The sequence below is a fragment of the Falco cherrug genome, chromosome 9, assembly GCF_023634085.1.
Source record: "Falco cherrug isolate bFalChe1 chromosome 9, bFalChe1.pri, whole genome shotgun sequence".
Lineage (NCBI taxonomy): Eukaryota > Metazoa > Chordata > Aves > Falconiformes > Falconidae > Falco > Falco cherrug.
The window spans coordinates 47,310,991-47,337,463 of NC_073705.1; the positions used below are offsets into that span (position 1 = coordinate 47,310,991).

At 43.2% G+C, this 26,473-nt stretch overlaps 2 protein-coding genes across 5 annotated transcripts in view; one reads left to right on the top strand and one right to left on the bottom strand.

Annotated features, from left to right (window-relative positions):
* LOC102048466 (putative threonine dehydratase) overlaps positions 1–19,796 on the bottom strand; it is a 52,087-nt gene extending 32,291 nt beyond the window's left edge. Inside the window, exons 1-2 of one of the 4 annotated variants that reach the window (XM_014286861.3) lie at positions 3,745–3,850; positions 1,954–2,203 (exon numbers count right to left, since the gene is read on the bottom strand). Coding sequence is in view for 3 of the 4 variants with exons in the window: in XM_027797178.2 (XP_027652979.2) it covers positions 1,372–1,505 (134 nt within the window). In the remaining variant the exon portion in view is untranslated. Of the gene's footprint in view, positions 1–1,371; positions 1,540–1,565; positions 1,820–1,953; positions 2,204–3,744; positions 3,851–19,647 lie in introns of those variants that run through there. The other 3 variants (XM_055720387.1, XM_027797178.2, XM_027797179.2) reach the window with 3 other exon arrangements.
* PLAC9 (placenta associated 9) lies at positions 11,977–25,967 on the top strand. Its single transcript, XM_027797183.2, has 4 exons — positions 11,977–12,368; positions 23,153–23,253; positions 24,210–24,330; positions 25,784–25,967. Exons 1-4 carry the CDS (start codon positions 12,311–12,313, stop codon positions 25,792–25,794), a joined length of 291 nt encoding a protein of 96 aa, XP_027652984.1. The 5' UTR covers positions 11,977–12,310; the 3' UTR covers positions 25,795–25,967.
* Positions 25,968–26,473: the final 506 nt, after the last annotated feature.

Genomic DNA, 26,473 nt, shown 5'->3' on the forward strand with positions numbered 1-26,473 from the left:
CAGGCATTCATAACCCTACCACATCATGTCACAGGTCTGACAAAACCAGGTGGTGTTACAGCAGCAACAAAGGCAAAGAAAGCTCAGGCTCACGCAGGGAACAATCAAGCTGCCTCATCACTTCTGATAAAGTATCCCCTTACTGTCTGTAAGTCAGATTTGCCAGAGCCCGAGCCTAGTACTATATCTCCCTTCATCTGTGGTCAATAATCCATTGCCAGGCTTCCACACACACTATGGAGGTGTCATTGCTTACTGCTGGCAATGGCAACTGGGTGCCAGCTGCCAAGCAGATAACATGAGAAAAAGTAACCTGGAAGCCAGAACTCAGAATGGCAGCCCTCTTGGGTACCTCTGCTTCAACACCTTCCAAGTGCCCTTCAGACCCATCCCTCTAAGCAGTGCTTATAGGATGTTCACAGCTGTGCACGTCAAATGACCACTGCCAAACACCGCACACAGTTTGACAGTTAAAACTCTTCACATAATTAAACTTTTTTCCTCTTTAAGTTAAATGTATTCTGAGTTTAGAGGTTCTCTGGTGATTACACATCTCCATAATTCACTTGTAACAAAGAACAAACAGCATAACCCGAACTAGAGGGAAGAGTGCTCCTGTAACGAGAGGACTGCTTTAAGATTCTCAGTTCGCTGCAGAACACATCACATCGTGCGTGACTTTGGGCAACCCATTTTTTCAGTGTAGAACTGGAATCTTGTCTTCCCCTTTGGTGTTTCATAAGGGTTTATTAACAGCATTAAGCCCACTGAAACAATTTATGTTTTAAATATTACCAACATCTGTGACTATTGGCAGGATGCAGGAAACGAGAATGGCCCCTTCTTTATATCACATCTGGGAACACCAGGTTGTGATCTTGCTAGCTTTATCCAGATAATAAAATTCGGGGAGAAAACACTATGGAAAAGGTTAAGAGTGAAGTTATGCAAACATAACCATGCCACGCGGGTGCACACACCCCAGCCTGTGCTGTGCAAGGGCACTAGACATCTCCCAAATTCCATCTGCACCATCCAAGCCTGAAAACAGGAATTCAAGAAGACCATAAACACCATAACAAAGACAACCGTGGAATACCTGTAATTACAGGATCTGATACAGGCTATCCCACCATAAATTTTCAGCAGTCCACCGGCCTGCCTAAGGTTATTTCTAATGCCATACTCATGAAGAAATAAGAAAGCTGAACTCCGCAGGCTTGAAGTATTCAGTTCTCCACTGCTGCTAGTGGATGACTCCAAGAACAGCTCACACTCACAGAGCCCTGGGAGATCTGGGAGATACTGGAACATTACAAACAATTTATTTTTTTTTTTCAGAAAGTAAGGAAAGGAAAAAGAAAGCATTACCTATATAGCACAGCCACTAAATAAACAACGAGGTGAAGCAAAACTCCAACTACGACACCGTAAGGAGGCAGGAGGGGTCCAGGGGTTGTCATGTCCGTGGGCCTGGCCCTGGGTGGACCCCGAGGGCTGACCATGACCCCTGAGGGGGAGAAAGAGGCACTCTAGCTCTAAGTCAGACAGCAATATTCTCCAACCTTTGCCAGAAAGGATCGTAGTCTTCATCTTCCCTGGAGTAGTCCCTGGGAGTTCTGTTTTTTAACACCCTGGAGTAGAGAAACTGCGCTGCAAAGTTCATTGTAATTCCGGGTGCAAAGCAAAGCTGGGAGCCTGCGGGCAGGGGACACACTTGCCTGTGAGAAGTGCCAGCCCTGCAGTGCCTGGGTGGGAAACAGTGGGCGGCGTGCCGTAAGCGGCTCTCCAGCGCTGCTGGGGGAGGGCAGTGCCTCCGAGAGAGACGGCTGCTGCTATTTAAAGAGATTATTTCAGAGGCCAACCTGTCCTTGTCAATTTGAGTCAGGGCCTGGATTATGCTTAGGTGACGCTCTGTTAGCAGGACACTCGAAGCTTTAGTTCGTTACTTACCGCTTAGCTGTGGGGCATGATCCAGACACGCTGGAGGGCCCGCGGTTTCACCGCGTGCGCTCGGGAGGCAGAGGCAGCAGGAAAGGGATGCTGGCTTTGTGGTGGTGGTCACCCACAGGGATCCTCTAAGGCAGCACCAAGGGACACCGGTCTTTGTGACTAAAGCACAGAAGAGACCGATTACTTCGCTCAGGTCTTCTCTTGGCATACGTCCTTGCAGCAGAAAAGCAGAGATATCCAGATCGTACAGCTAGGAAAGAAGAGATCATCTAGGGAAAAGACTGTGGCAACAGATATAAAAAACCCAAACAGCGACCCGAATCTGTTCTGTATTGCCCTGAGAGCGCTAGCAAAGGCAGGGCCACGTTTCCAGATGCAGAATGGCTGTGCAGTGGGGATGGGAGCAGGGGGTCCTTCTGTGGTTCCTCTCCTCTGGAACACAGCCCTGATGGAGTGCTTGGGGACTGCCCCAGTGTGCCTTTGAGGTGTCAGCGGACCCTCAGTGCCCTCTGCTTTCTGCTGACAGCATACAAAGTCTTCACATCCAAGACAGAGAACAGATGCATCATAAAATCTAACCCAAGCTGTGACCTAACCCTCCTCACAGAGTACCATAAGAAATATTACCATCTGCTTTATATGGGAAAGTCAGAATAAATGCTCAAATACTCGTCTGGGATCTCTAGGACACTGAGCTGTGCTGGTGGAGCCTCCCCTACCCTGGTGTGGCAGCGGGGTCCATGCTCCCCTACTTCATCAGTACAGATGAAGCTCCAGTTTCACCGTTTTTTTCCCATCTCTCCCACCCAAAAGCCCTTTCTCCTGCCCTTCCAGGTGATGGATGTGTGGAGGTGGCACATGCTACACGTGGCCACAACCTGGCAGCACACTGCTGCCAGAAGCAAAGAGACAAAAAAACAGCCAGCTGCTGCCAGCATTTGCAGAGTGAGGTTCAGGCCAACTCCACCAGTGCCTGGAAGCACAGAGAGAAGGTGGGTGCAGTTACCACTTGGCTCGTAACGCATCTGAAGTGCAATGGTGGGCAGCAAAGGGAACTAAAAAGTAGTGAAAATCACAGTGCCTAGTTTTTGGGGTGTCTGGGAATCCAGACTGATGCACTGAAGTCTTGATGTGAATTCAGCTCCTCACAAAATGAGGCCCCCGATCTGTAATTCGCACCTGCAGACCACGCAAAAGCAGTAGAAGGATTTTTGGGACCATTCAGCCAAGTAGTTGGAAACAAACTCACCAAGCTGTTTCAGGACAGAGGTACGCGAAGTGTTGAATTGCTGTCCTTCTAAAACACTCCCAGACAAACAGCACATAGGGAAAAAGGGATGGGACTGAATCCAGCGCTCATGTTTTAGTGTGTAAAATCAATGATTAGGACTGGAAAGAAGTGGAATATCCAAGTCTCAGAATAACAGTTTCACACTCATCAGGTTGTATATGACTGCCTGCCTTCCTCCCTCAGTCCCTGGCAAAAAAGCTATTAAAAGATAGCATAATGTGGAAAGTAACAGCTGCTTCTTTTTCTAGTAAACCTTCTAAACAAGGTTATGCTGCTTTTTGCCCAAACTGAAAAATAAAATAGGACCATTTTGCCATGAAAATGGAAAAACAGTGCTTCATTCTCTTGTAACCAGAGAGAGTTCAGTTTGGACAGCACAGGGAAAAATAGCTATTACCATTGTAAATAAAGACTTCATTGAATTACAGGACTTGAAAGATGGTTCTGAAGGGTTAGCCAAGTTTTTCCCCACACTAAATAAAACTAATAACATTTCCAACCTCAGTGAGAACAGCATGGGTGGGAAGCGACAGTCTATCCAAAGCGGAGAATTCTTTGCAGAATTTGATCAGTCGCAGAAGGGAAGAGGGTGGGGACAGTCTGCAGCTAGGCCAAGAAAAACAATAGAAGTTGTTCAGAGAGTAGCAACACAGAAAACCAAAATGATAATTTAGGATTACGCAATGTATCGATGCAAATGTGGTGGTAAACCACTGTAATAATCAGATGGATAAATAAATCTAGACAATTCAAAAAGAATTACCAACTTGAAAAAAAAAGAAAAAAGAAAAAGAAAAAGGAATAGACACCAAAAAGCTTCACATTTCCTTCTAGTTTAACATACTAATTTAACTGACATTTCAGTTTCTGTATAAACCAATATTTACAGAGCAGACCAGAGTTCCCCAGTGTTTCTATTTGTCAGATAGAAGCTGACCCATGGTAGTGCAACATCACGTTCCCATTCGTTATCTTTAGGGAGCTGAGAAAAGACTGGTAAGGTAGATTGAGATCGGTGGTAACAGATCTAGCTTCCTCAAGCTGTATTTTATAGTGGCTGAGAGAAAGGACAGCATCAATTCAAAGAATGTATTTGCTGGTGCAAAAGGCTAGAGGGAAGTCTGGGTATGCTTTGTGTAAAGTTACTATGTGGGACAGCATCTGCTTATCAGGTAAGCATTTTGCAGAAAGGATGAACTATTTCTCAAGACAAAGAGCAAAAACATTACATTGGAGGTCCAAAAATTATTTCCCCAAAAGAGTATTTATATCCATAAAAGCTCGAATTCTAAGATGCCAAACCAGTACCTTTCAACAGCTGAGCGAAAATAGGGAACTCCAGCATAAAGTTTGTGCTTTGCTGTTACAAAAAAAATGCACACTCTCTACTACTGCGACTAAATAACTGATTAGAACCAGCATAACAATTTGGGTTATTTAGCTCTCTGATATCCCGCTTAACTCAATTTCAACTTGTAGGATAACATTTTTCATGCAGAGGCAGTAAATTAGCATTGCAGATGCATGATAGTATCCAATAATCTATTTGAATCCATCTCACAAAATGATACTAATTAGCAAAGACTGTATCTAGTTATCTTTGGGTAGCATGAGATACCTTATGTCATCACTGACTCCAGGCTTTTTGTCCTTCTGGGTCTAAAGCACCGGTCACGCGGTGATGTTCACATCAGAGGAAAAGCGCACTAGCTGAAGCCCTGAAAATCCGTATTTGTGCAGAGCACAGCACCTGTGATCGGCAGCATCACCTTCTGCTATTTCAGACGGCATTAGAACATCACAGCAGCACCGTATAATTTCAAAGTACTACTATAATCATTAACTTTATTTTCACTAACAAAGCTCACCAAGCATTCAAATGGTAAGTGAATGTGAGCTGAAACACAATTAGCACGTCCGTCCGTCCCCCCCCCCCCCCCCCGACTTACTCTCAAAGGAATTCTGATTTGCCGCAGTCTGTAGATACTACTACGTGATGCTTTCAGAGGCTTAAAAAACCTTTGGAGTGTTTGTATGTCACTGCTTAGATCCAACAGCAGTGATGAACCGGTGACAATTTCTGAACGAACACTAACGCCTCGCCGGGGTGCCATACACCAGCCCCTCTGGGCACCGGCACCTACGTGAACTCCTCTGCTTCTCCGCCAGCCTAAGCACAGCCAAGGTCAGGTACGTAACGGTTTGGTGTCTGTTACTCTGACCTAGACTCCCCTCGATCTAAATCCTCTTCCCTCCACTCCCGCTGCGCTTATTTAAAGCGCTGAACTGCCGGTGGCAGCTCCGACCGTGCTGGAGGTGAGGTCACCACTCTTGCAGGTGCCACTGCGAGCAGGGCAAAATGAAGGAGCCACCTGAGCCGAGGACAGGGTGGGTGGGAGACAGAGCAGCTCCTGGGGGAACCTGGTGGCCGTGCAGCCGGGAAAAGATCACCTGGTGAGGCAGTTCCCTGGCTGCCTGGTGACGCTGGCCCGTGATAGCCAGCCTGCTCCCTGCGCTCCCTCCCCTGCCCTTCTGCCGGGCCACCCCTGGCCACCTCGCCTCCGCTCCGCCCGGTCCCACCTCTCTTTCCACTGACTCCATCAAGGCTGAGCGATCAAGTCCCTCCCAGTGGTTGTTTCCCAGTCTTGGTATCTAACACCAGCAGAACCCTTTCTACACCCTGGACTGGTGCAATTTCTTCTCAATTCAAACCACAGTCTCTTGTTCTATCAGCTTCTCCTAATTCACCTCCCGAACAATAGTTTAAAGAAAAGAGATTACTTTGGAATTGTTTACAGCATCCTGACGATTTACATGACTTCTCTCTCCTCACTTCTGGTGCTTCTTATTCCTTGAACACACGCAATGAGCCCTCTGCTCCCCTTCCACATTTGTCATCCTCTAGTCTTCTATTTCTTCTTTTTTCAATGTTAATTAGAAGAAACCTTCGGCAGTCACCACTGTGAAACAGAAAATTACCCATCATTATTGTGTAGATAGCAAAGAGTAGTATCCAAGAAGGAAAAAACAGAAAGCACTTACAGAAATAAAAATACAAAATTACATAGATGGGTATCTGAATTAAAATATATATATATTTCTGTTATTCTTACAATGAGTTCCAGTGGTGGGTCTGAATTAAAGAACAGTTGGGACAGATAATTTAAAGCATTTTACTACATGTGGACAGAGTATTGTAACAGATATTTTAACATATTTGGAGCCAACTGGTCTCTTGAAGCAAGGTAGGGTGTCTTATAACCTGGCATTGGAAATGGGTTCCATGCTATCCTGATTTCCTGCAATTACCTTGTTTCAGGTGATAATTCTTGCTCTTATTTGTTTCATCCTTAACACTAACTAGAATATCCATGCAGATGCAGCAAACTAATAGCAGGTGTAACCACCATCAGCCTCCCCCTTAAACACATATGGAACTGATCACACTTCAAGGATCTCATTAGAAAAAAATTTCAAAATCAGGGATGGAGGACAAGAATCCAAAAGCCACATCTGTTTTCTAACAATCTGAATTCATGTCCTTCCTCCAGAGCTTGTGGTGCATGCTAATCTTGTTAGTCTACTAATTTGTTCATACCCTCACAAGGGGTTTCATGCCTTAGATCAGCTTTTAATATACATTTTTTCATGGGCACTTCTCATTCATGATTACACAATTTCCCTATGGCAACTACCACAAATTCTCCTAGTAAACAGTAACATTAGGGATGTATTTAAGTTGTCTTTTAACACAGTTTTGTAGGTGGAATTCAAAAGGTGAGAAGCCAGTACCATACAGTAATAGCTAGCTGTCTGTTGGGGAATCTTGTTGGACAGGATCCACCACGTGATTAACCACGCAGACAGCAGGATGAAAAAGTTCATACACATTCTTGTTCGGTTTCTGCCTAGCAGCATGGGTCGGAAGCACGCTTGAAGAAAAATTGCAGCTAAAGATGTTTAAGGACCTGTAATAACAAAGGAACTACTACCATCCTGCTACAGTATTAGATTTCTCCCAACACAAGTATTTTAAAAGGACCCTTAACCTGGGATTTTTACTGCCTTGGCTGTAAAATAATACATGTACTGTAAATATTCAGATGAATGGCAGTGGAGTGATTAGCTTGGCTTCCCTCTCTGGCAAGGCATTCTTTCCCTTGCATATGTCTGTGACCTTGCGGTACTTAAGAGGAGAACAAGCTGACTAGTAATCAAAAATGGGATTTATTTCCAGCTGTTTCTCTGTTTCTTTAGATATCTCCACTTCACAAGTCCCTCATGTGGTATGTATCGCTTGTATTCAAAGGCTTCATATACATGGCTGATACATGGCTTAATAGAGAAAAATACACAGATGTTAAGTAACACAGACCTCTGCTTTACTGCTGTTTGTCATGACTTGTGTTCAGCAAGGTGCTATTCAACAGATTAATAGCTTCTCAGATATTAGCTGTTCCTTCACAGAATGAAAAACGTTGGTCCAATTTCAAGTAATTATTTCCTTTAATTGGTGTGGTTTGCAATATGTTCAAGACACTAGCTGAGTAATTCTAATTTGGGAATAATCAAGTACTTCCCCCGTGAGTATTATTTTCTAGAATATTATCTGTCACGGACTCACAGATCTATTTCACGTTTTTATGTGACGCAAATGGGTGGATGTAAAGTTGCAATAGAAAAGGGATGTAGCCTTCTGTAACAGAAAAATATAGCACATATTATCAGATCACCATGTGTGCAATATAAGACTGGGAGTGGGGAGTCTATTCCCGAGTTACTGATTTAGCTGGGAATATAGTTAATCCAGCTTCATTAGGACAAAGTTTTCCTTTCTCTAAAACAGGCAGGCACACCATGTACCGTATTTCACAGGGGTTTCTGAGGCATGGTCAGGCTTCATAAAATGCACAAAATCTGTCGCATGAAAGGCACTAACAACTGGTTAAAAATACAAAACAAACATCGTCATTCACTAATATTCCATGTGACCCACCTTTTTCCTTCAGCTTTCTGATTCAGTTTCCTCGCAGATGACTGCTCAGGAAACTGAAGCCACAGATGCAAAACAGCCTGAAGCCATCGGATGCTTACCTAATGCTGGCAAACAGAATCCAGCCTAGTGTGCTGGCACCGAGATGACACAAGAGAGAAAATTCCTGTAGTTGACTCACTGTTGCCTTTAGGCGTAGTACAAAACGTATTGTTTTGAAGAAGGCTGGATCCATGACACATAAGTTTGTTAACTTCTCCAGGGAGGATACAATTAGAGACAGAGCTGATCTTGACAGTACCTCATACCATCAACCATGTGATTTTAATTTTTTTTTTTAAGCAGCGTCAAAGATTATGCCTTTATGACAATAGCAGAACTTCACACTTCTTGATGTCACTTGCAAATCAAGATAACAAACGCCAGTACAAGTTAATATATAACAGACTGGAGAGGGGATCGCACTGACGCAGAACCTGAAGGTATTCACACATTGAAGGCCGCAGCCCACAAGACCTGTAACACCAGCTGAGGCTGCCCCATGAACAACAGACACACAGAAGCTCAGTGGACGTGGTGCCAAGAGTCACTACTATCAAAAGCTTTGAATGGCAATGTCTACTTCATTCTGGTGAAGCCACCACCGCAAGAGGCCTTTCATCTGTTCACCAGATAGATGTACTGGTTGCAGAGCGAGCTTCTGCTTCCCCTAGAAGCAGTCCACAAGTGGAATACCTCCTCTGTGGAAATCAACCTCTCCAGGTAACAAAATTCTGATTCCGCATCCATCCAACCACTGTTCCAACCCAGCAGCCAGAAACTGATTAAATTGAGAGAGTGAAAATAATTGACGACTTCTAAAAAGATCACGAACCAAGCCTCGTTTTCCAGAAAGTGTTCACAGCCTCCAAGTAGCAAGAACTTCTGGTCATGAGCAGCTGGCAGATACTAAGCTTGTGACAAGAACCCGAGGAATTTCTACAGTCCCTAAAGACACAAATCTCCTCCCAGGGGCAGGTAGGCAGGACACACGAACCCCGCACTTATTTCATCATCCACCAGCGTTAAATCCAGGAGAGAGATCATTCTCTTGCATTTCCGCCTCTTCAGTATAAGGTGCTTTTCTCTCCCCACAAGGGCGGGTGTTCTGCCATACTTTTGTTCCCTGAAGTAATCTCCACTTAATTTTGTCTCTGTCTCACTGGAAGTCCCAAGGGACTGCAGTACACGCACTACAAATTTTGCCAAGTGTATGCTCAGCTATATCCTCTGTCAGCCCGCGCTGCAGGATTCCATGCCCCAAACCAACATGATCTCCTTCAAATGGCACATATGTCCTCTGCTGGCACACATGGCCTTTGTTTATTCTGTTCCTTCTCCCTGCGCACTCAGTGGGATCACTGTGGACTTATTTATTGCTTTTGCCAAACATTTGACTAGTCCAAGAAAGAGATACAGAAAGCCTGTACAAAAAAAACCCCTACTCCCAAAATAGACTTAATCCTTATGTTTGCTCTCCCTTTCACCAGACTGCCGGCTGGCGAAAATTCACATCCCTGTTCACTGGTATGCTTTTTTTGGCTGCCGGTTTCTTGGGAACATCTCGACAGCTGGGTTTTGTTCAAACCTATATTCATATGATCTCATTATATTCTCATATATGGACATTTCCAAGATAAACGTGCCGAAGAATGCTTTCTCTGATGGTAATCAAACCATCAGAGAAAACAAATAGGTTTGTATCACACTCTTTCTGCTGCTCTCAAATCCTCTGTCGTTCACTGAAAAATCTACTTTGCCATTTAATGATTTCTGTCAACACACCTTGGACTTTTTGTACTTCGTGTTGCTAATTAAAGTGTCCTCATCTGTAGCTTCATTCTGAGTATTTAGAAATAACAAAAGTCATCTCAGGTAATTAACTAAGATCACCAAAATTCTCAGGACAGGTAGTCCTACTGAAACCAGAATCCTGCTTGGCAGAAGTATTCTTTCTGGCTGCATTTCCCTGCAGTGGAAAAAACTTCTCTCTCATTACAGAACCAATCCCTGGGAGTATGATACCAGAGAAATCCCTCACTATTTTGTTTAGTTCTCCATGGCTATCAGACCAGCACCTCACTATGGTCAAACACAACACAACACGTAAAAATAAGCAGCAAGTGCCTCTGAGAAACTCAACTGCTCCAGGAGCCTGAGAGCAATTCAGGAGGAACCTCGAGGAAACATGCTGTAAAGGGGGCAAGTGACCTCAGCAGAGGTGGTCTGGAATGGAAATCACATTATTTTTTATAGTGTGTTGAAGGGAAAACTTATTTAATGAATGTTTATTGCTTTGTAATAGTATGGTATAAAGGACGGCAGAGATCATGCAGAAAAGCATCCACAAACAGGCTCCCTTCGCCATACAGAGAATGCACTGGGTGATTCTGCTTAAGAAAGTACAAAGGTGAAGGGCAAGCACATTCAGAGAACAGCAGCCAACTATTCATAAATACTCTTCGGCCCCTCAGCCTCCTCTCCAAAGCACAGGCAAAACGCAGATAATCTCTTGCTTCGAAAATCATAGCCTACAGCACCTCATACTCAAACACAGAATAAACCAGAGTGCACTCGCTGTTACCGGTCACGGTTCCTCTCTAAAGACCTGTTTATAACAAAACTAAAATTGATGTGATTTTTCAGCAGGACTGATAAAATAAGAACCTGTATGGATTACAGTATTACTACACGGTGATTTAAGCTAAAACACCCAGAAAAACACTGCCACTCTAATTCTTATAGCCAATTTCATTTTTATTTCACAAAAATGTTAGCTTACTAGCACCAGCCCTGAGGGCTACACACCGAGGTTGTTCTGTGCCCTGTTTTGCTCAGTGCCTCAACAAAGTTACCAGCTAAACTGCAATCACAGAATCTTTATTACTGAGGCTATTTTGCCTTGTAATTGAGCTTACAACTTGGAAGTCACTAAGGATGATCGTACTTTGAACTCTACAATAGTGTCTCTACAGGCTCGCTTTCAGATATCCTAGTCAAATAACTTGATTTTCTGCCTGCTAGAGAGGTGGTAAAGGCTGAGGAAATCTATTCTAGTTTGCAGGTTTTATTTTCAATAGTTAGAACACCGTTTATCCTGGACAGCAGCCTTTAGGATTCAGTGGGGCACCTTAATGGCCTTTCACCTTTTACTTGCAAAAAGTTTGAAAAAAAGGCAACAACTTCAACAAACATGAGGATCAGTACCAGGAAGGAGATAATGTTAAGTCTTTGAACACCAGTCTAGTGGGGTTAAAGACTGACGATTGCCCAAGCAGCATCCATGCATCTACAAAACAATTATTGTTTAATTAAAGATCCTGCTAAGAATCAGATATGCTGTCAGAATACCATTAGCAGCATCACTTTTGCACGTGATGTTATCAAGGCTAACATATTCCAAAAACCTGTCAAACTAAAGAGTCCAGACTTTCAGGAGCTCCTATGGTACCATCCAAGCATGAAGCACCACAGACAGTTGCCACCTCCCACAACACTGCTATACTTGGCACGACGCAGAAAAAGACGTTTCTGCAGTCTTCAAAATGAACAAATAATGGAAAAAGCCCTGTAAGCTCACAAGATCTAAAGATACTGTATTTTCCAGTGTTCCTGCTTTCCCCGCCCTAGATGAAATCCTACAGGGAAACATCCAGCAACCCTTCCTCCTCCATTCTCCCTTCCTTTTCTTGCCCCACGCTGTATTTACAGGATCCAAAGCTCTTCAGCACATTCCAGTTGTAGCCTGTGTAGATAAATACAAGGGCAAAAACCCAAAAACACTTTGGGGAGCTTGGACCACTGCCAGCTTGCCTGGGTAACTGGACTTTGCATGGAGCTGGAAGGGTGTTTTTTAAAAGGAGGGAAGCAGAAGAGAACAGCTCAAGAATCTTGGCTCAGCCCGGGCATATTTCCTCCTAACTCTGGCTAAACCTCAGCACGAACGGCTGGACGGAGGAGTCGATACGAAGCTGGGGAGCGAGGCTGCAGGGCTCTCCACCAGGACTACGGCAGAGCTTGGAGAGGCTGAAACCATGCTTTTCCTTTGGGCGCTGGCGTTTGCTTTAGTCCTGCAGGAGCAAGATCTCTTAGGTAAGTGATTCTGAGCTTGCAAAGCAGAAACTATAGCTTCACTGTAGCGTGGTCAAAGCCTTTGCATGGAACGGGAGGGGGAGGTAAAGAATTGCTTACTCTGTGGGTTTTATATGAAGGTGACACAGGTATGTGTCAAACGTCTGTGGGAATATTGGTTTTGACAGGAAAAACTCCATTTTTGTGCTATTAAAGTCTGTCCTGGAGGCATATGGCTTCGGTAGAGATTTTTCACTTTTCACAGGAGATACTATTACTGTATTTTCAGAAATATAGAACCACATTCAGGTGTTGCAGCCAGCGCCCTGCATTTCCATAATTACTGTTCTGGCAGCCATATTAACATACGTACTAATCTACTCAGCAGTGAGATCGAAGTTCAAGACTGATATAAAAAGATCTTCTATTATTTAAACCTTTCTTTTTAGATTTGCTCTAACAGCACCAAGTTTTTTTCTTTTCTGCTTTGGATTACTTATTCCTGAGATTTTGAGGCACATAACACCTTCCCCAAATGCCTTGGGGACTACTAACACAGAACATCTGATAAGCTTGCATCTGAATTTTACTGTCATTAACAACAGATTAGTGCTGGAATAACCTGTAATCATGTTGTAGCTGACAGTGGACTGAAAGCTATTCGGTTTGGCTGGTTTAAGGGTTTATAGTCCCTGTGTAACCACAAACCTGGCTTCCCAGCCTGTTTGTATTACGTGTTTTCTGCTAGCTGAGGCCCAGCTTTATTTTCCCTCTGCTCTTACTTCTTGACAACACATAATGTTTGTATTTCATGGCAGAGTAGTAAGTTTCCATTACAATCAAAACATTTCCTGAAAAACTGTTAGTCCCTTCTGCCCCCAAGACCTAGTCATTCTTCTTTGCCCCGACTCCCTCCTACCCCACTGGCTTTGTCATGTTTATCAGTGATGAACTGAAATACCAACACCCCAGCAAGGGTACCCTAACTTGCTTTTTACTCCACAAGTACTCACTATCCTCTTGCCAGTTTTGTGAGCTTCACAAAAAAAAAAAAAAAGTGAAATTAAAGAAGAACAAAGAAAGACTGGAAGAATGCTTTTATTTATTCCCCCAAAAGTACGGTTTTAAGCTGAAATCATTAGCAAACTCAGATAAAATTCAGCTAAATAGAATAGTACTTGAATAATAACTGCCGTGGAGACTAGTACCCAGCATCATGCCATGCTACGCACTCAGCGAATCATTTTCACTGTCCCAATGGCGTACTTTATGTCAGATGGAAAATTTTGCGTGTGTCATGGCCATGGGAGTACCCTGACTGGTTGACAGGCTTAAGAAAGTCATCCCCACTTTCCCTTTGCTACCTTTGAGTCAGGGAACCTAATATTTGATTTCCTTACAGATCCTCCCTCCCAATCCCCATGGCTTCATCTTAAAAATGGTTTGGGGGCTGGCCAATGTAGAATTTATGTTTTAATCCAGCCATTATTATGAACAATCTCCTGTTCACGGAGCTCAGCCTTTGAACAGCCCAGGAGAAGAGGCTGGCATGGGAGCCCTTCTGGACCCAATGACGTGCTCCTGCCTCGTGGCCACAGTTCTTCGTTCTTAGCTGTCCTTGCTGGGTTAGGTTGTGCGGTGCTGCTCAAGTGTAGCTTACAATGTAGCCTGGGGCACTAGCACATTCAATACATGCCTCATTTAAATGTGTTTCCGTTCTTACAAAAACCTCCAGGCAAATTGTTCCGAGGGGTGCAGCACCCCAACAGCAAAGCCTTTGCTCCACATTTATGCATGGCAGAGAGGTGACTTGGAGTCCTCAGGTAACCAAGTACCTGGCAAGCAGGCTGGCCCCACTGATAGGCTCCATTTAGCTGAGCAAACCAAACGCTGAGCACGCTACTAGGGAAAGAGCAACAGGAGAGCTCCGTGGAAGCACTGCTGCTCAATACTCCAGGCTGGCAAGATTTCTTTTTAAACAGCTGAACTTTCCTTCACTTTTTAACTACAAGTTAAAGTAAAACAAGTGTAAGCTAATATATTATGACTTATCAGAAAAATTTGGATCCTCTGACATCCACATGCTATATCAAAGCTGAGAAGATCTATAAGCTAGACCACTGCCTAGAAACTGGAGAGAAAAAAAATATCCCTTCAAAACAGCCTCCTTTTGCCCCAAACTGACCACTGGCACTCTCACAGAACAGTGTTTTGCCTCCAGGAGATTAAACTATTGCATTGTAGAATTAAATCCACAATAAAAATTTATGAGAGATGTCCTATCTATGTTGGACTCATATTGGACTTATTTCTCTACTATGAACTGGTAGTGGTTTAACTTATACCCCCTGTTACGGAGATTTTCTGTCCTTATAGACACCTACCGGCATTGCTGTCTCCAGTGCAAGGATTACAGGCTTTGCAAACACTCCTCTCTGAGCTCCAACAAGGAAGGAGAAAGGAAGTTTGTCACAAAGTGTACCCCGATGTAGGTTGTTTCTTAAGGCCATGAGGCACCTGAAGTAGGGGTTCTGTACGGAAGTGAGCCTTTTCACAGATTTTTATTAACTTCCATGGCCTTTGTATCCTCCATGTGTAAAGCAAAGGTTAATACCAAACTCAGAAAAGTCCGGGGTTTAGAAATACAGGACTCCTGCTGTTCATCTGCAGGATGCAGCTGTATTTATAAACGTGGCTGATCTGCTCTGGTCAAAGCAGTTGTGAGTCTTGGCCACGAGTGCCAGGATGTAGTATGTATGTCTATGTGTGTGTGTATATATACATATCACTATTCTACTTCCTGAGCTGTTGCAGCACACGTGAACTCTCTGTCAGAGGAAAATGTATCTTCAAGCAAGTTCTTAGACTTGTTTAAGTATTGGAAAAAAACCTACAAGGATATTATTTCATTGTGCTATCATCTTTCTTTCCACTACCATAACTTACTCATATGCAAACTACACAACCACAGAGCTGACTAATAAGTCACACTCACCTCACACACTCCCCGTGACCCTATATAGCTCTTATTACTAAACACAGACCAAAAGCCACGTCCTCATAAAATTGAAAACCTCTTTATACCCTGATACTAGTGGCCATCCTCAAACTGACGGTGGAATCAAATACTTGCGTTATCTCACCTCCTCCATTCCCAAACCAGCCTTAAGCACGCTCACTCTACACAACTTACATTCTTAACATATGCTACAACACGGCTCCTCTTCTTCCTAAAACAGCTCATCCCTTTCTCGACACACAAGTCTGTCCCACGCAGCTACTAGCTATAACCCTCCTAACGCTCTGACTTAGTTTCCGAAACAAATTCACACAGAAATAAATACATACTAAAGTGAAACTTTTGTTTGCAGCCCAAAGCATCAGGGTATCCCACTGTAAGTTACAGCATTAATTAAAGCAAACTACCTGCAAATTATGCAGCTTATATCTCTCATCACCCCAATTCCCTGTAGTCATTTTCCATTACAGCAGCAAGCACAAGAGAATATTCCCTGGCTGCCTGATCAGAAGACCAGCATGCTGGAAATATATTCCAAGCTAACAGCTCCCTCACAGGAACATTTCATTGTTATCCTCCTTCCTTTGAATGAAAATATACAAAACTTAAGTGCTTCTTACGATCACAAATATGGTAACACAGCAGCAAATGTTTTTTCAAGTAGTAATTTTGCATCTCGTAGATAGCCATGGCAGGGGCCGTGGATTTTGCTGTGCCTGGGAAAAAAAAAATAAAATAAAAAATGCCCTACGGCAGCATGAACTACCCCTGGTCTTGCACACTCCCTCTCGACCTCCGCTGCTGGGTAAGCGTGAGCTGAAGCTCCCTTGTGAAGTGAGAATGACAGGGATCACGACAGCAAAATCCTCCTCCAAACCAAGTAGTTTTACACAGAAATAGGTGGCAGCCATCTCCTAGTCAGGGAAATTTCTGTCAAGTCCCATTTCTGATTTTGCATATTTCACAAGGACAAGTGAGTCACAGTAGGACCAGAACACATCACAACATGACATCTCACATGTAGGTTGATGGGACAGGCAAGTTAGAGGAGTGAGAACTGGTAGGATGATACCCTGACCCACCTGTACTAACGCAATACATCCCGCAACACATGAGATTTCCTATTTGGTTCTTCTCTTTCAAGGAAAAAAACCCCAAAAAGAATTAAAATAAGTTCAATCTTAACTGATCCAGGATCTGAAATAATATCCATAGAGCATATTCCACATCTTGATAAACAGAGTATGAATCAGGTCTGCAAGTTTGGAACTTTGACTTTCTGATATTTAGCTTCTAAAGTGAATATTAAAAATAATTAATTTCATGGAAGAAACTTAATTCGGATACTTGCATTATTACCAGAGGCTCATGAATCTTGGATACCAAGGAATCCCTTAGATTTTGTTCCATGTTTGAAATCTTTCCAAGACGGCATTCTGGTAGCAGTTGAAGATACAGTGAATGCATAAACTACAGATTAATCCCTAATCAGGCATTAAAAACTTTCAATGTACCTTCTTGAAATGATTAAAAAAAAAAAAACCAAGCCAAGCCAAACCAGTCCTCCTCTGTCCCCCCAAATTCTAGAAGAGCCTTTTACTGTCAGTTCTCTGTCTAATATACAAACCCTGCTTTCCATCTCCTACTTTGAATATTCCACATTTGCCCTGGATGGACATTGCAATGTCATTCTGCCATAAAAGCTAGAGCCCCATAAAGGTGTGTGTACGTATACGTATTTATATGTGTGTGTGTGTATCTGCACACATATACAAGCAAACTCCTGCAGTTGCCTCCTGTGTAAAGCATAGTAACCTATGACAGTATATAAGAAGCTAAGAAATTTTAGATATTTATTATAATTCCTGCAGTCTTTACTGCAATCACTAAAGGTAAGAATTCCCTTATCTTTAAGCAACTAGAAGCTCCAAACTCGAGAAAGAGGTTCAGAGGTACCTGAATCGCAGTTAAGCATTAGACAGTGTTTTATGGATAACAGCTCTATGCCCAGTTAAAGCTCTGCCCCTGAGCACGTAAGAATTTGAAGACAATCTGCACATTAAAAAGCATTTCCAGTACAACCCTTTCTATCCAAATAAATTACCTTTGGTGTCCTAACAATAAAATTTGATACAGATTACATTATATAGAATCCAGCTTAAAAGGAATTTGGCCACACTGGTGGTAATAAACCCCATACTGGTACAGAAAGTTAATCCGGTACTTCCATATTTAAGGACGCCAATGTAATTAAGGGTTGACATAACTGGAAACTACATGTGATACCTTTAAGAAGAACCCCCCCAAATTAAATATGACTAACAGCCTTGACTTAACTCAGGTCTGAAAGCACTAATACTATTAGTATCAGTACAGGTCAGAGCAATTGAACCTCTCCTGTATACAGCTGCAAGTTAACTGTGCCAACCATCTTTGTAAGCTGTGTAATTTCTTGAGCTAACACTTCAAAATTATATACACATGTTCAAGTGGAGTCCAACACTTATATTTAGACAAGGCATAATTTAAGCAAAGATCAGCAAATCCCTTCAGAGGTCTGTTGCATTCTTCCCAAACTGGTTATTGGATTCATTATTTGAACCTGATACTCAAGTTCATGACCTTTTTCCTACTGGAACGTAAATCCATTACTACTCCCTTCATTTTCTCATTAGAAGCTATCTGGCCACTTTATGCAACACGCTCCAGGAATAAAATGATACTGCTAAACCTAAGACAGTGCAAACAAGATCACACAGCACAGTATGTTTTCCTGAAGGGTTATACATGTTCTCCTTTATCCTCCCTGGTCTATCCACGATTTCACACTTCCTTATTTGCCATCTGGTTCCTGTTTCAATCTCACTTGCCTTTCATTTGGCTTGTGGCCTGCTTTGTTCTACCCCTCCCTACTAAACATAACACTCCCAGTTAACTTGCAAAACCACACTGATCATAGGATGATGCAAAAGGAATTTTATAGACTTTAAGACCAATTGAGAACATTATGGTCACTCAGCTTGATCTTCCCCAATAACACAGACCAAGGGACCCAACCCAGTAATTTCTACACCAAGCCTGTAACTTCAGTTTGACCAGCAAGGCACCTTTAGGAAAGATACTTACAAAGACCTGCCAGATCCGTGTGACGGCATACTTCGGTTGTCAGCCTTATTAACAGCAGCAAATGACAGTGAAGAGACAGTTGCTCAGGTTTATTCTGATGCTTAATATCAGCAACTATTTGGATGATCAAAATGAACCATTTACCAGCATCTGGATAGACAGAATCCTGGTGGTCGTAGAAGGGGACTTCTTCGGGGAGTCTGCAGATGCAACATTTGGGGGGCTGGGGGAACATATCAAATGTACAGGAGGCAGAGGAGCTAAACTGAGAGGTATTCTAAAACTAGGGCCTTTGCTCTTAACCTGTTTGCTAAAGTTGTTTTAATTCTGACTTCGTCGCTCGTTCCGTCCCCTGCTATAAGATCAAGTTTTTTACAGTCAGGCTGACCATGATACATAGAACTTTACTCTTCACCGTGCTACTTCTTTCCAACGTTAAGCATATTCATCTATTGAACACACCTTTATTAGCAACCAACTCAGCTTCTCCATTTTCCTGCTCCATCTGCTGGTCTCTGACTCTCACAGCACAGGGCCGTCAGAACCACCCAGCTTTACCGGCACCATCAACATAGCACAGAGGACTTAAATCGGAGGAAAAAAAGGCACGGGCCATTTTATGTTGAACAAAAGAGTTCTGATTCTTGATGGACAATTACCACCTGTATATCAAACAGAATGGACATCAAAAATTGAACTAAGCATCTCACAGGAAGCATCTGGTGGGAATTTGCATATGGGAGATTAACTGAAAGGTAATGTTCTCTCTGCCGTTTTGAAATGTTAGAATAAATATCTGCCTCAAGTAATCCATTAAGTTTCAAATCAGATATTTAAGACATTGAAATATGCCTCCTCCTGACAGCAAGAGTGAAGTTGCAAGTACCCCTTCATTTTAAATACGTAATTTATACAGCATACAAAGAGTTTACTTGCAAGGGCTGTTAGCTTTAAAATTTACTATCAATTTCCTGCATTTATGCATGTGCTTTGACACATGAGCAAGTAAAAATTCTAATTTAAATTTTTAAAGCGTTTCTTCAGCAAGAAGAGAGCAAGTACGTGGAAGTATCCTAAAAGGCCATCAGCCTTTTGCTTACATGGCTTGCAGCCTTCCGTTCTTCACTCCCTTTACAAGGCGACTGCTGTCATTACGTGAGGTTGCGATGCTGCCGGAGAAGGTCGGTGCCAAAGGCAGACCACGTCATTTTCTTTCACCAACTGCAACGCCGAGAAGGGCAGCAACTCATAAGCAACATGTGATTCTCTGAGCACACGGAAGTTATTGCTTCAGCTGGACTGTCTGACCATAGTGACCCAGATACGTGCCATATTTACACGGGACCGGACGTGACTTGTGAACGGCCCATCCCAGAGATAAAGGCTGTGGGTTAAGAGCTAGAGCCAGACAACAAAATTACAATAAGGTTTTTTTAGTAGCCAAAGCCTTAAGCCAAGGCTCAGAAAACAGATGCAAACTACGCTGACCAAAGTACTGGCTGTCCGGGCAGCAGCAGCAGCAACCACCCACCTGAAGTACCCCATTCCGACCTGCTGGCGAAGGGGCAAGCGCAAGGGCGCGTCTGTCTCAGCGTCAAGGTCACTAACCAGGCACAGACACGAAAGGTCCTGGCTGAGAGGGTTTCTGCTGGGTCAGCCCTCAGACAGCTCCGTACTGTGAGGTCTGGGAACTAGACACACTTTGGTTTCTACTAACTCTTATCACTCACTAACAACAGCTGTCAGGTGCTTCCAAGACACTTAGGCTTTGACTCTTAGTCAAATTTTTTAGGCACTGCACTAGTCCTGTGGTTCTGAGTAACACCTTACAGCCTCATCAAATTAGGACACGTCCTCCTCATTCAGTAAGCCCGCTACAGTTTATAACGCAGTGATGTGCTCCGAGTGCTGGAAAGTTCTCTGTCTCCATGTCAGAAGAAAGGAACCAACCAGCCCAAGGAGCCAAGCACTGCTAAGTCCTGCATTTCACAGCAACCCCTCTACCCAGCTCTCTAGACATGCATGTGCACACACCTCACAGTGAGATGCAATGGCCTTATGTAGGCTGTACATATCTACGATGGCACACCGAAATCAAGTGACACTCATCCATCACATCGAACCTCCCCATCTACGTACACCTGCCTAGACTAGCAGTCAGCACAATGCTGAGGTTTGCGCTAAACAGAATCCTCCTTCAGACGGAAGGGCTAAGCTAAAAGAATGATTAAAGGAGCATTTTGGGTAAGACCTTATATCATTTCTGCTTCAAAAAGTCACTTTGCGGATTTAAGGTCCCGTATCAGGAGAAAGGTGAAAGGAGCCCCTGCACGGTGCCAGCAGGCGTCCCCACCGTGCCATTAGGCAGTTTGGAAAGGCCAGAGAGCCTCTGGGTCAGCGTCCCATTCAGACAGGACAGACAGCTACTTCTGCTTCTCCTGCACACGAGCTCTAGGCTGTCTTTAATGGGCCACCATGCTATAAGATGCATGATCAGAGAAGGAGAAAGGGCCAACGCTAACCCTCTCACGCTTCCATTTCTAGGGAATGGACAGAACTAAACAAGCCTGGCATGTAACTTCTGCGGCCAAAAGCTCCTTTAAAAACTGCACACAACCGGTGCTGGTCTTCACCCAAACCTTCCATCCAACCTTGGGATCCAGTCATCGACAGCTAGGTCAATATGGTGAAAAATAACTTCCTGGGGGAATCTCAAATTCTTCCATTTGCTCTTAGTCCACCTAATGATTTCTGCTGCCTCTTTTCACAGTTCATTTGTACTTAGATCTGGGAATGTTCCCAGCAGTCAACAACTGATCCACAGTTACTTCCTCACCATGCCTTCTGCTTGCCCTCGGCGCTCTCTCCAACATGATGGGGGGCAGTTCAGCACACAGCTGAATTGGGCCACCAGGCTTGATCCTGAGAGCCGAGATGGGAATATTGGAAAGGAGGAAATTTTATTAATCTTTGACAGTAAAATGGAGGTTACCTTGCTATTATTCTACTATTAGGAAAGCCAAGGTTTGTAGACAAAAGACTGGTCGCTGCTTTGTAACCTCTATTTCTAACTGAGAATTTCAGTATCTCAGTACTGTTCCAGCCATGATGGAAAAAACCATGTAAATACACAAACATTTTGAGAAGCAGCAGGGTTCACTTGACCACTAAGTTACAAGGTAACAACGCTCCCAAAACACCACTAGCAGCAGGAAAGGGGGGTGGGAAGGGCAACTGCAAAGCATCCAGTGTTTAAGTGCCTGCCACATCTCGGCAGCTCTGTGAACAGGGACATTCTTCGGGCGTCTGTCCCGACAGCGCCACCTCCTGGTGAACGCACCACAACAACCCAAATCCAAATCTCACTGCAAATGAGCCACCACCAGTTCTCTCTTACGTCTCTAAATAACACCTGGGACATCAGATGACATTCTAAAGCTCTCCTCTCTGCCCTCCGCCCTCCAGCTTCAAGGATACCATTCCAACTCAGAGTACCGCTCTCATCCCACCAAACTGTAATGGCTACAACCCTTACTGACATGCGTTTGCCGTCATCTGGTACCTACACCCCAGAAATCTTGGCGTGAACTTGCGACGAAGCACTGCAGCAGTTCCAAATCGCTGCTCTTGCACAACAGTACTGAAGGTAGAACTAGTCGCTTAGGTTTCTTACTGTTCATTATAACAGAAGCTCACAGTTTCCTCTTTGTTACAACCAAACGACAAGAGAATGAGTTACTGCTGCTTTCTCATCATCAATAGTTTCTTCAGGCCTCAGACAAGAACAAGACCTAACTTTACATGGAGCAAGATATGTTATCATTTTAGTGGGGTTCACAATACTCCATTACAGTTCTATGCACACATACCAAAATCTAAATGTTACTGAATGCTGCACCGAAAATGAAATTGGTTCCATTGAAGCACAGACACCAGCACGTGCTGACCTTTCACGGACTGCACCCAGCAGAATGCAACGTTCAGAGAGCAAGAAAGCTCATGAGTACCAAGAGGTAACTACAGATAACTGACAGAGATAAGTGACTTTGTATACAGCAGCATATATGAGTGACTCGGTCAGCAAACGGCATCAGCTGTACACACTTTTATTGCTTCCCTTCCCATTGCAGTATCAGGCTGCTACGGACAAGTTGGTGGCACAGTGGAATCACCAGTTTTTGTATCTGTTCAGGGCATAAGTGGACAAACCCAGCTACTCTTCAAAGCTTTGCTGTACCAGCTGCTTCTGAAGAAAATCTGAAGAAAGAAGAGGAACTGATGTGTAAAGGCAGACCTTCCTAATGTTTAGGTTTTACACTTGTAAAGTCAGCTACAGTCTATAACCTTACCCTACACAGGTAGGAAAAAAACAGATTGTGTAAACACACACACACACAAACAAAACAAAAAACAAAACAACCCGGCCAGAGAAAACACCTTCTTCCAACCAACCATGACAGCGTGCACATGCAAGGAGACATTCATAGCACTGGGATACAGCTGTAGCTGTTGGGAGAGAGGTTGAGTTTCTACCTGGGGGTCCTACATGTGATTTCATAAACAGCGATGTCTAGCATGCAAAATGCCACTTCAGAAGTCAGAAAGGTAAGGACTGCTATCAAAAAGCTCCTGTCAACTAACTGTGGCTGTTTTTTTCCAGCTGCTGCAGACCCTATCAGTGTGTTACCTGGAAGTCTGGGAAGAGGAAGCTGGTGTAACGAACATGATACAATCCACAAACGTTTAGATATTATTGAAGAGGTAAGAGCTATTGTGCCGGCTCCTGGACCTTACCAGACCTCTGCCCATCCTGACCAAAGAAAGGAAAGAAGAATGATGTTTATAGACACTGTCTCTTCTTGATTTTGTTCTGTTCAAAGTTTGGCTATTTTTTTCAGATGTCGTGCTTTAACTATTATTACATTCTACATTATTACAAAATTATTACATTATTACAAAAACATATAATCTTCACGAATTCCAAACAACTGATTAACCAATTACTATCACATATCAGCCTTTTCTAAAGTTTAGAACTGTGCCTTTAATATAACAATCTCAGAACTGATACCGGTACAGTTTCACATCTGCTCATGTGAATTCTGCAGGTGAGTCCAAGCCTGACAGAGGAGTTTCTGCTCACTCCTGCAGACACTCGAGAGCTAAATGAACCATATGACTGAGATTCTGGGAAAGCTGCAAAGTTTGAACTTTTTAAGTTTTTTTCCCTGGTGGCTTAAGTACTCACAAGATACATATCCAGCGCTAACTATTTCCAGCTGGGTAGCTGCCAAACTACACACTGTTGGTTCTCAAATGGCAACATTACCTCTCCCCTGCTCTAGTCCCAGCCCTCTTACTTTCCACCCGTCAGCTCCTCTCATCTTCCGTGCAGATTCTTTTCTTGGGTATGATGGCGGCTCAGAAATGAGAGGGTTAAAAAAAAGTTAATGTGCAGTACCCTCCAAGAAGTCAAATCACAGGTGACTTTCATAAACGGGCTCTGTAGCTCCTGTGAAACGTTTTAATACTTCACGCCACTAGAGGTCAGCATAACAGAAGAAATATTTAAATCTGCAATGCGCCCTATCAATTCTATTAGCTGTTAGCATTATGGGACGTTAGATTTGCACTTCTGCTAACACCTTGGGTACAATTCCTTCCACTTGACCCTTTGACTACCACCTTTCTCCATTTTTCTCCCCTATTTTCATTAGAAGGTAATAAAAACAGTGGAGCATCTAGAATCGGAAGTCAAATCGCTCCTCAACATCATCAGTGAGACGACATCAAATATCTCCATTGCTCCAGGAACCCCACTTATAGACATTTTTGATGGTAAGTATCAAGTAGGATATAGCATAAGCTGAAAGCGGTGTTGCATCCGTTATTACCAAATGTGTCACCTTTTCTCCCCCTAAGATGTGAAGTAATTATTTCAATTCAGCGCAGCTAAGGTCTCAGCTGAAATACTAGGTCCAGTTTCGAACACCAGGTTTCAACAAACACTAAAGAGAGAGGGAGAAAGAAAAGGGGAAAAAACCTCCAAATATCAAATAAAGAAACACCCAGCCAAGGAGCTAGATACACGAGCTACACAGAAAGGTGGTTAAATTGAGGATGTTTAGTCTAAAGAATACTGAAGTAGCCCACCAGGACAAGTAAGGCTGCCACAAAGATGAAAGCTGTGTTCTCTTCCCCACTGCAAAAGTGAATAAAACACGAAACAATGCAGCAAGAAAGACTCAAGTAAAGCACAATGTAAAGCTTTCTTACAAGGACAGTAAACCACTGAAATGATACAACTGTCATTTCCCCAGCACTGGAAAACTAAACAAGCATCACAGCTTAGAACAGCAGGACGGACTGAGCAGCCTCAAGGTCTCTTCCAGTTTTAAGATCCTGTGATTCTTTATAGTTTCATGTGTCACACATGAAACAAAGCAGGGCAACAACATACAAAAAAGTTATTGGAAGTATTACCATTTTTATACGTTAAATCAAATTTTGACATGCAAGCCCCTCACACAAAACATGCTCCTGATAAACACTTGTGGAATAAATTAAACCACAACAGAAACCAGTTAGATCACGCCACCTATTCTACACAGCTTCTTACAGTGCTCTGTCCTCTTCATTCTCTGCCCAAGTATCAATAGTGCATTTAACAAGGTGAGAGAGATTCCCGGTGGAAAATAAACCTCTTGTGGAAAGGTATGGGCACCCACAGACATGTTTATGAAGTCAGACTTGTCAGTGTTTGGGGTTTTGTTTGTTCATTAAAGGTAATGGGCACATACTATAGAGCACTTAGGTGATGGAAAGTGGGCTCCAAGTAGACAGCAGTAGAGTTTATGTTGGTTTTTAGTTCTTGCAGGTGGCTGTATGGATCTGGTCACCATGACCGACACCAACTCTGTTATTCATTAAAACTTCCAGTTTTCTATAAGGGACAATTAATAACGAACAATTGAGTTACTTCCCTGCAATGATAATTTCTTTTAAAAATGAAAAGTATTCCAGTGAAGTGTTACAATGAATTTAAAATGAAAGTCCTAAGTCAATCTCAGTGTATTTGCAGCACACCTATAGTAAGTACCACTCTGAGCTTGCAACTACTGCCAAATGGCTCAAGAACTGCAGACAGGACCTTTCTTCTGTGATTCGGTGAATCAAAGTGACAACTCCCCAGTTTAAAGTAGCAGGGTTCATATTTTAAACTGTGTTTATTCACAAAGATTGATTCTGATTTTATAACCAAAAAAAATTATCTCAACTCTTCTCTATACAGATACCAGCTGAGCACCGTGAAGACAGAAGACAGCTGAATGTAGCAGTATAGTTTTCGTGAATAGTTGCACTTTTGTTCATTTAATAAGCTTCTGTTTCCAGAATTTGAGCAGGGATGAACAATCTTCAGCTGTAGTTTGCCTTACGTGTTCCTGTGCTTTATAATAAACAGGTACTTGCTTTTAGACACTATTTCAAAGCTTTGTATTTTAAATCTTTCAGCAGCCCTACTTTCTCAAAACCACGTTTCAAATACAGCCCCCTCAGTAAGAAAACAAGATTAGGTGGGGTCCGGGACCAAAGCACAGCTAACAAACTTCCCTTAATTCAAAAGCTTGCTCCTTCCCTGGTGACGAAGCGAACCCTTGCTATCACTGTAAATCAATGAAGATACACGTTCAGCTCCAATTTCCTCTCAACAGACACTTAGATTGACAAAACTGAACGTATGGAGTGGTCTGGCTTTGGACGTAGTCACATTGCTGCCACTGACGGCGACAGGAGTCCTACCTGCACACCCTAGTCAGAAATTTGTCATTTGGCCACACAGCCACCTTATTCTGAAACCTTTGCACTCTTCGCCATTCCTGTAGTGACAATGCAACCCAGAATTAATTCCAATATCCACCCCTATGACACTCCCATCTTCTTCCATGACAAACAGCAACACAACTTCTAGGGAAAAGGACCT

Bases quoted from the DNA above. Each gene is read 5' to 3' on its own strand.
- PLAC9 (XM_027797183.2), top strand. From the start codon at position 12,311: ATGCTTTTCCTTTGGGCGCTGGCGTTTGCTTTAGTCCTGCAGGAGCAA. The intron at 12,369-23,152 runs GTAAGTGATTCT...GTTTTTTTCCAG, and splicing joins GCAGGAGCAAGATCTCTTAG to CTGCTGCAGACCCTATCAGT. The intron at 23,254-24,209 runs GTAAGAGCTATT...TATTTTCATTAG, and splicing joins GTTTAGATATTATTGAAGAG to AAGGTAATAAAAACAGTGGA.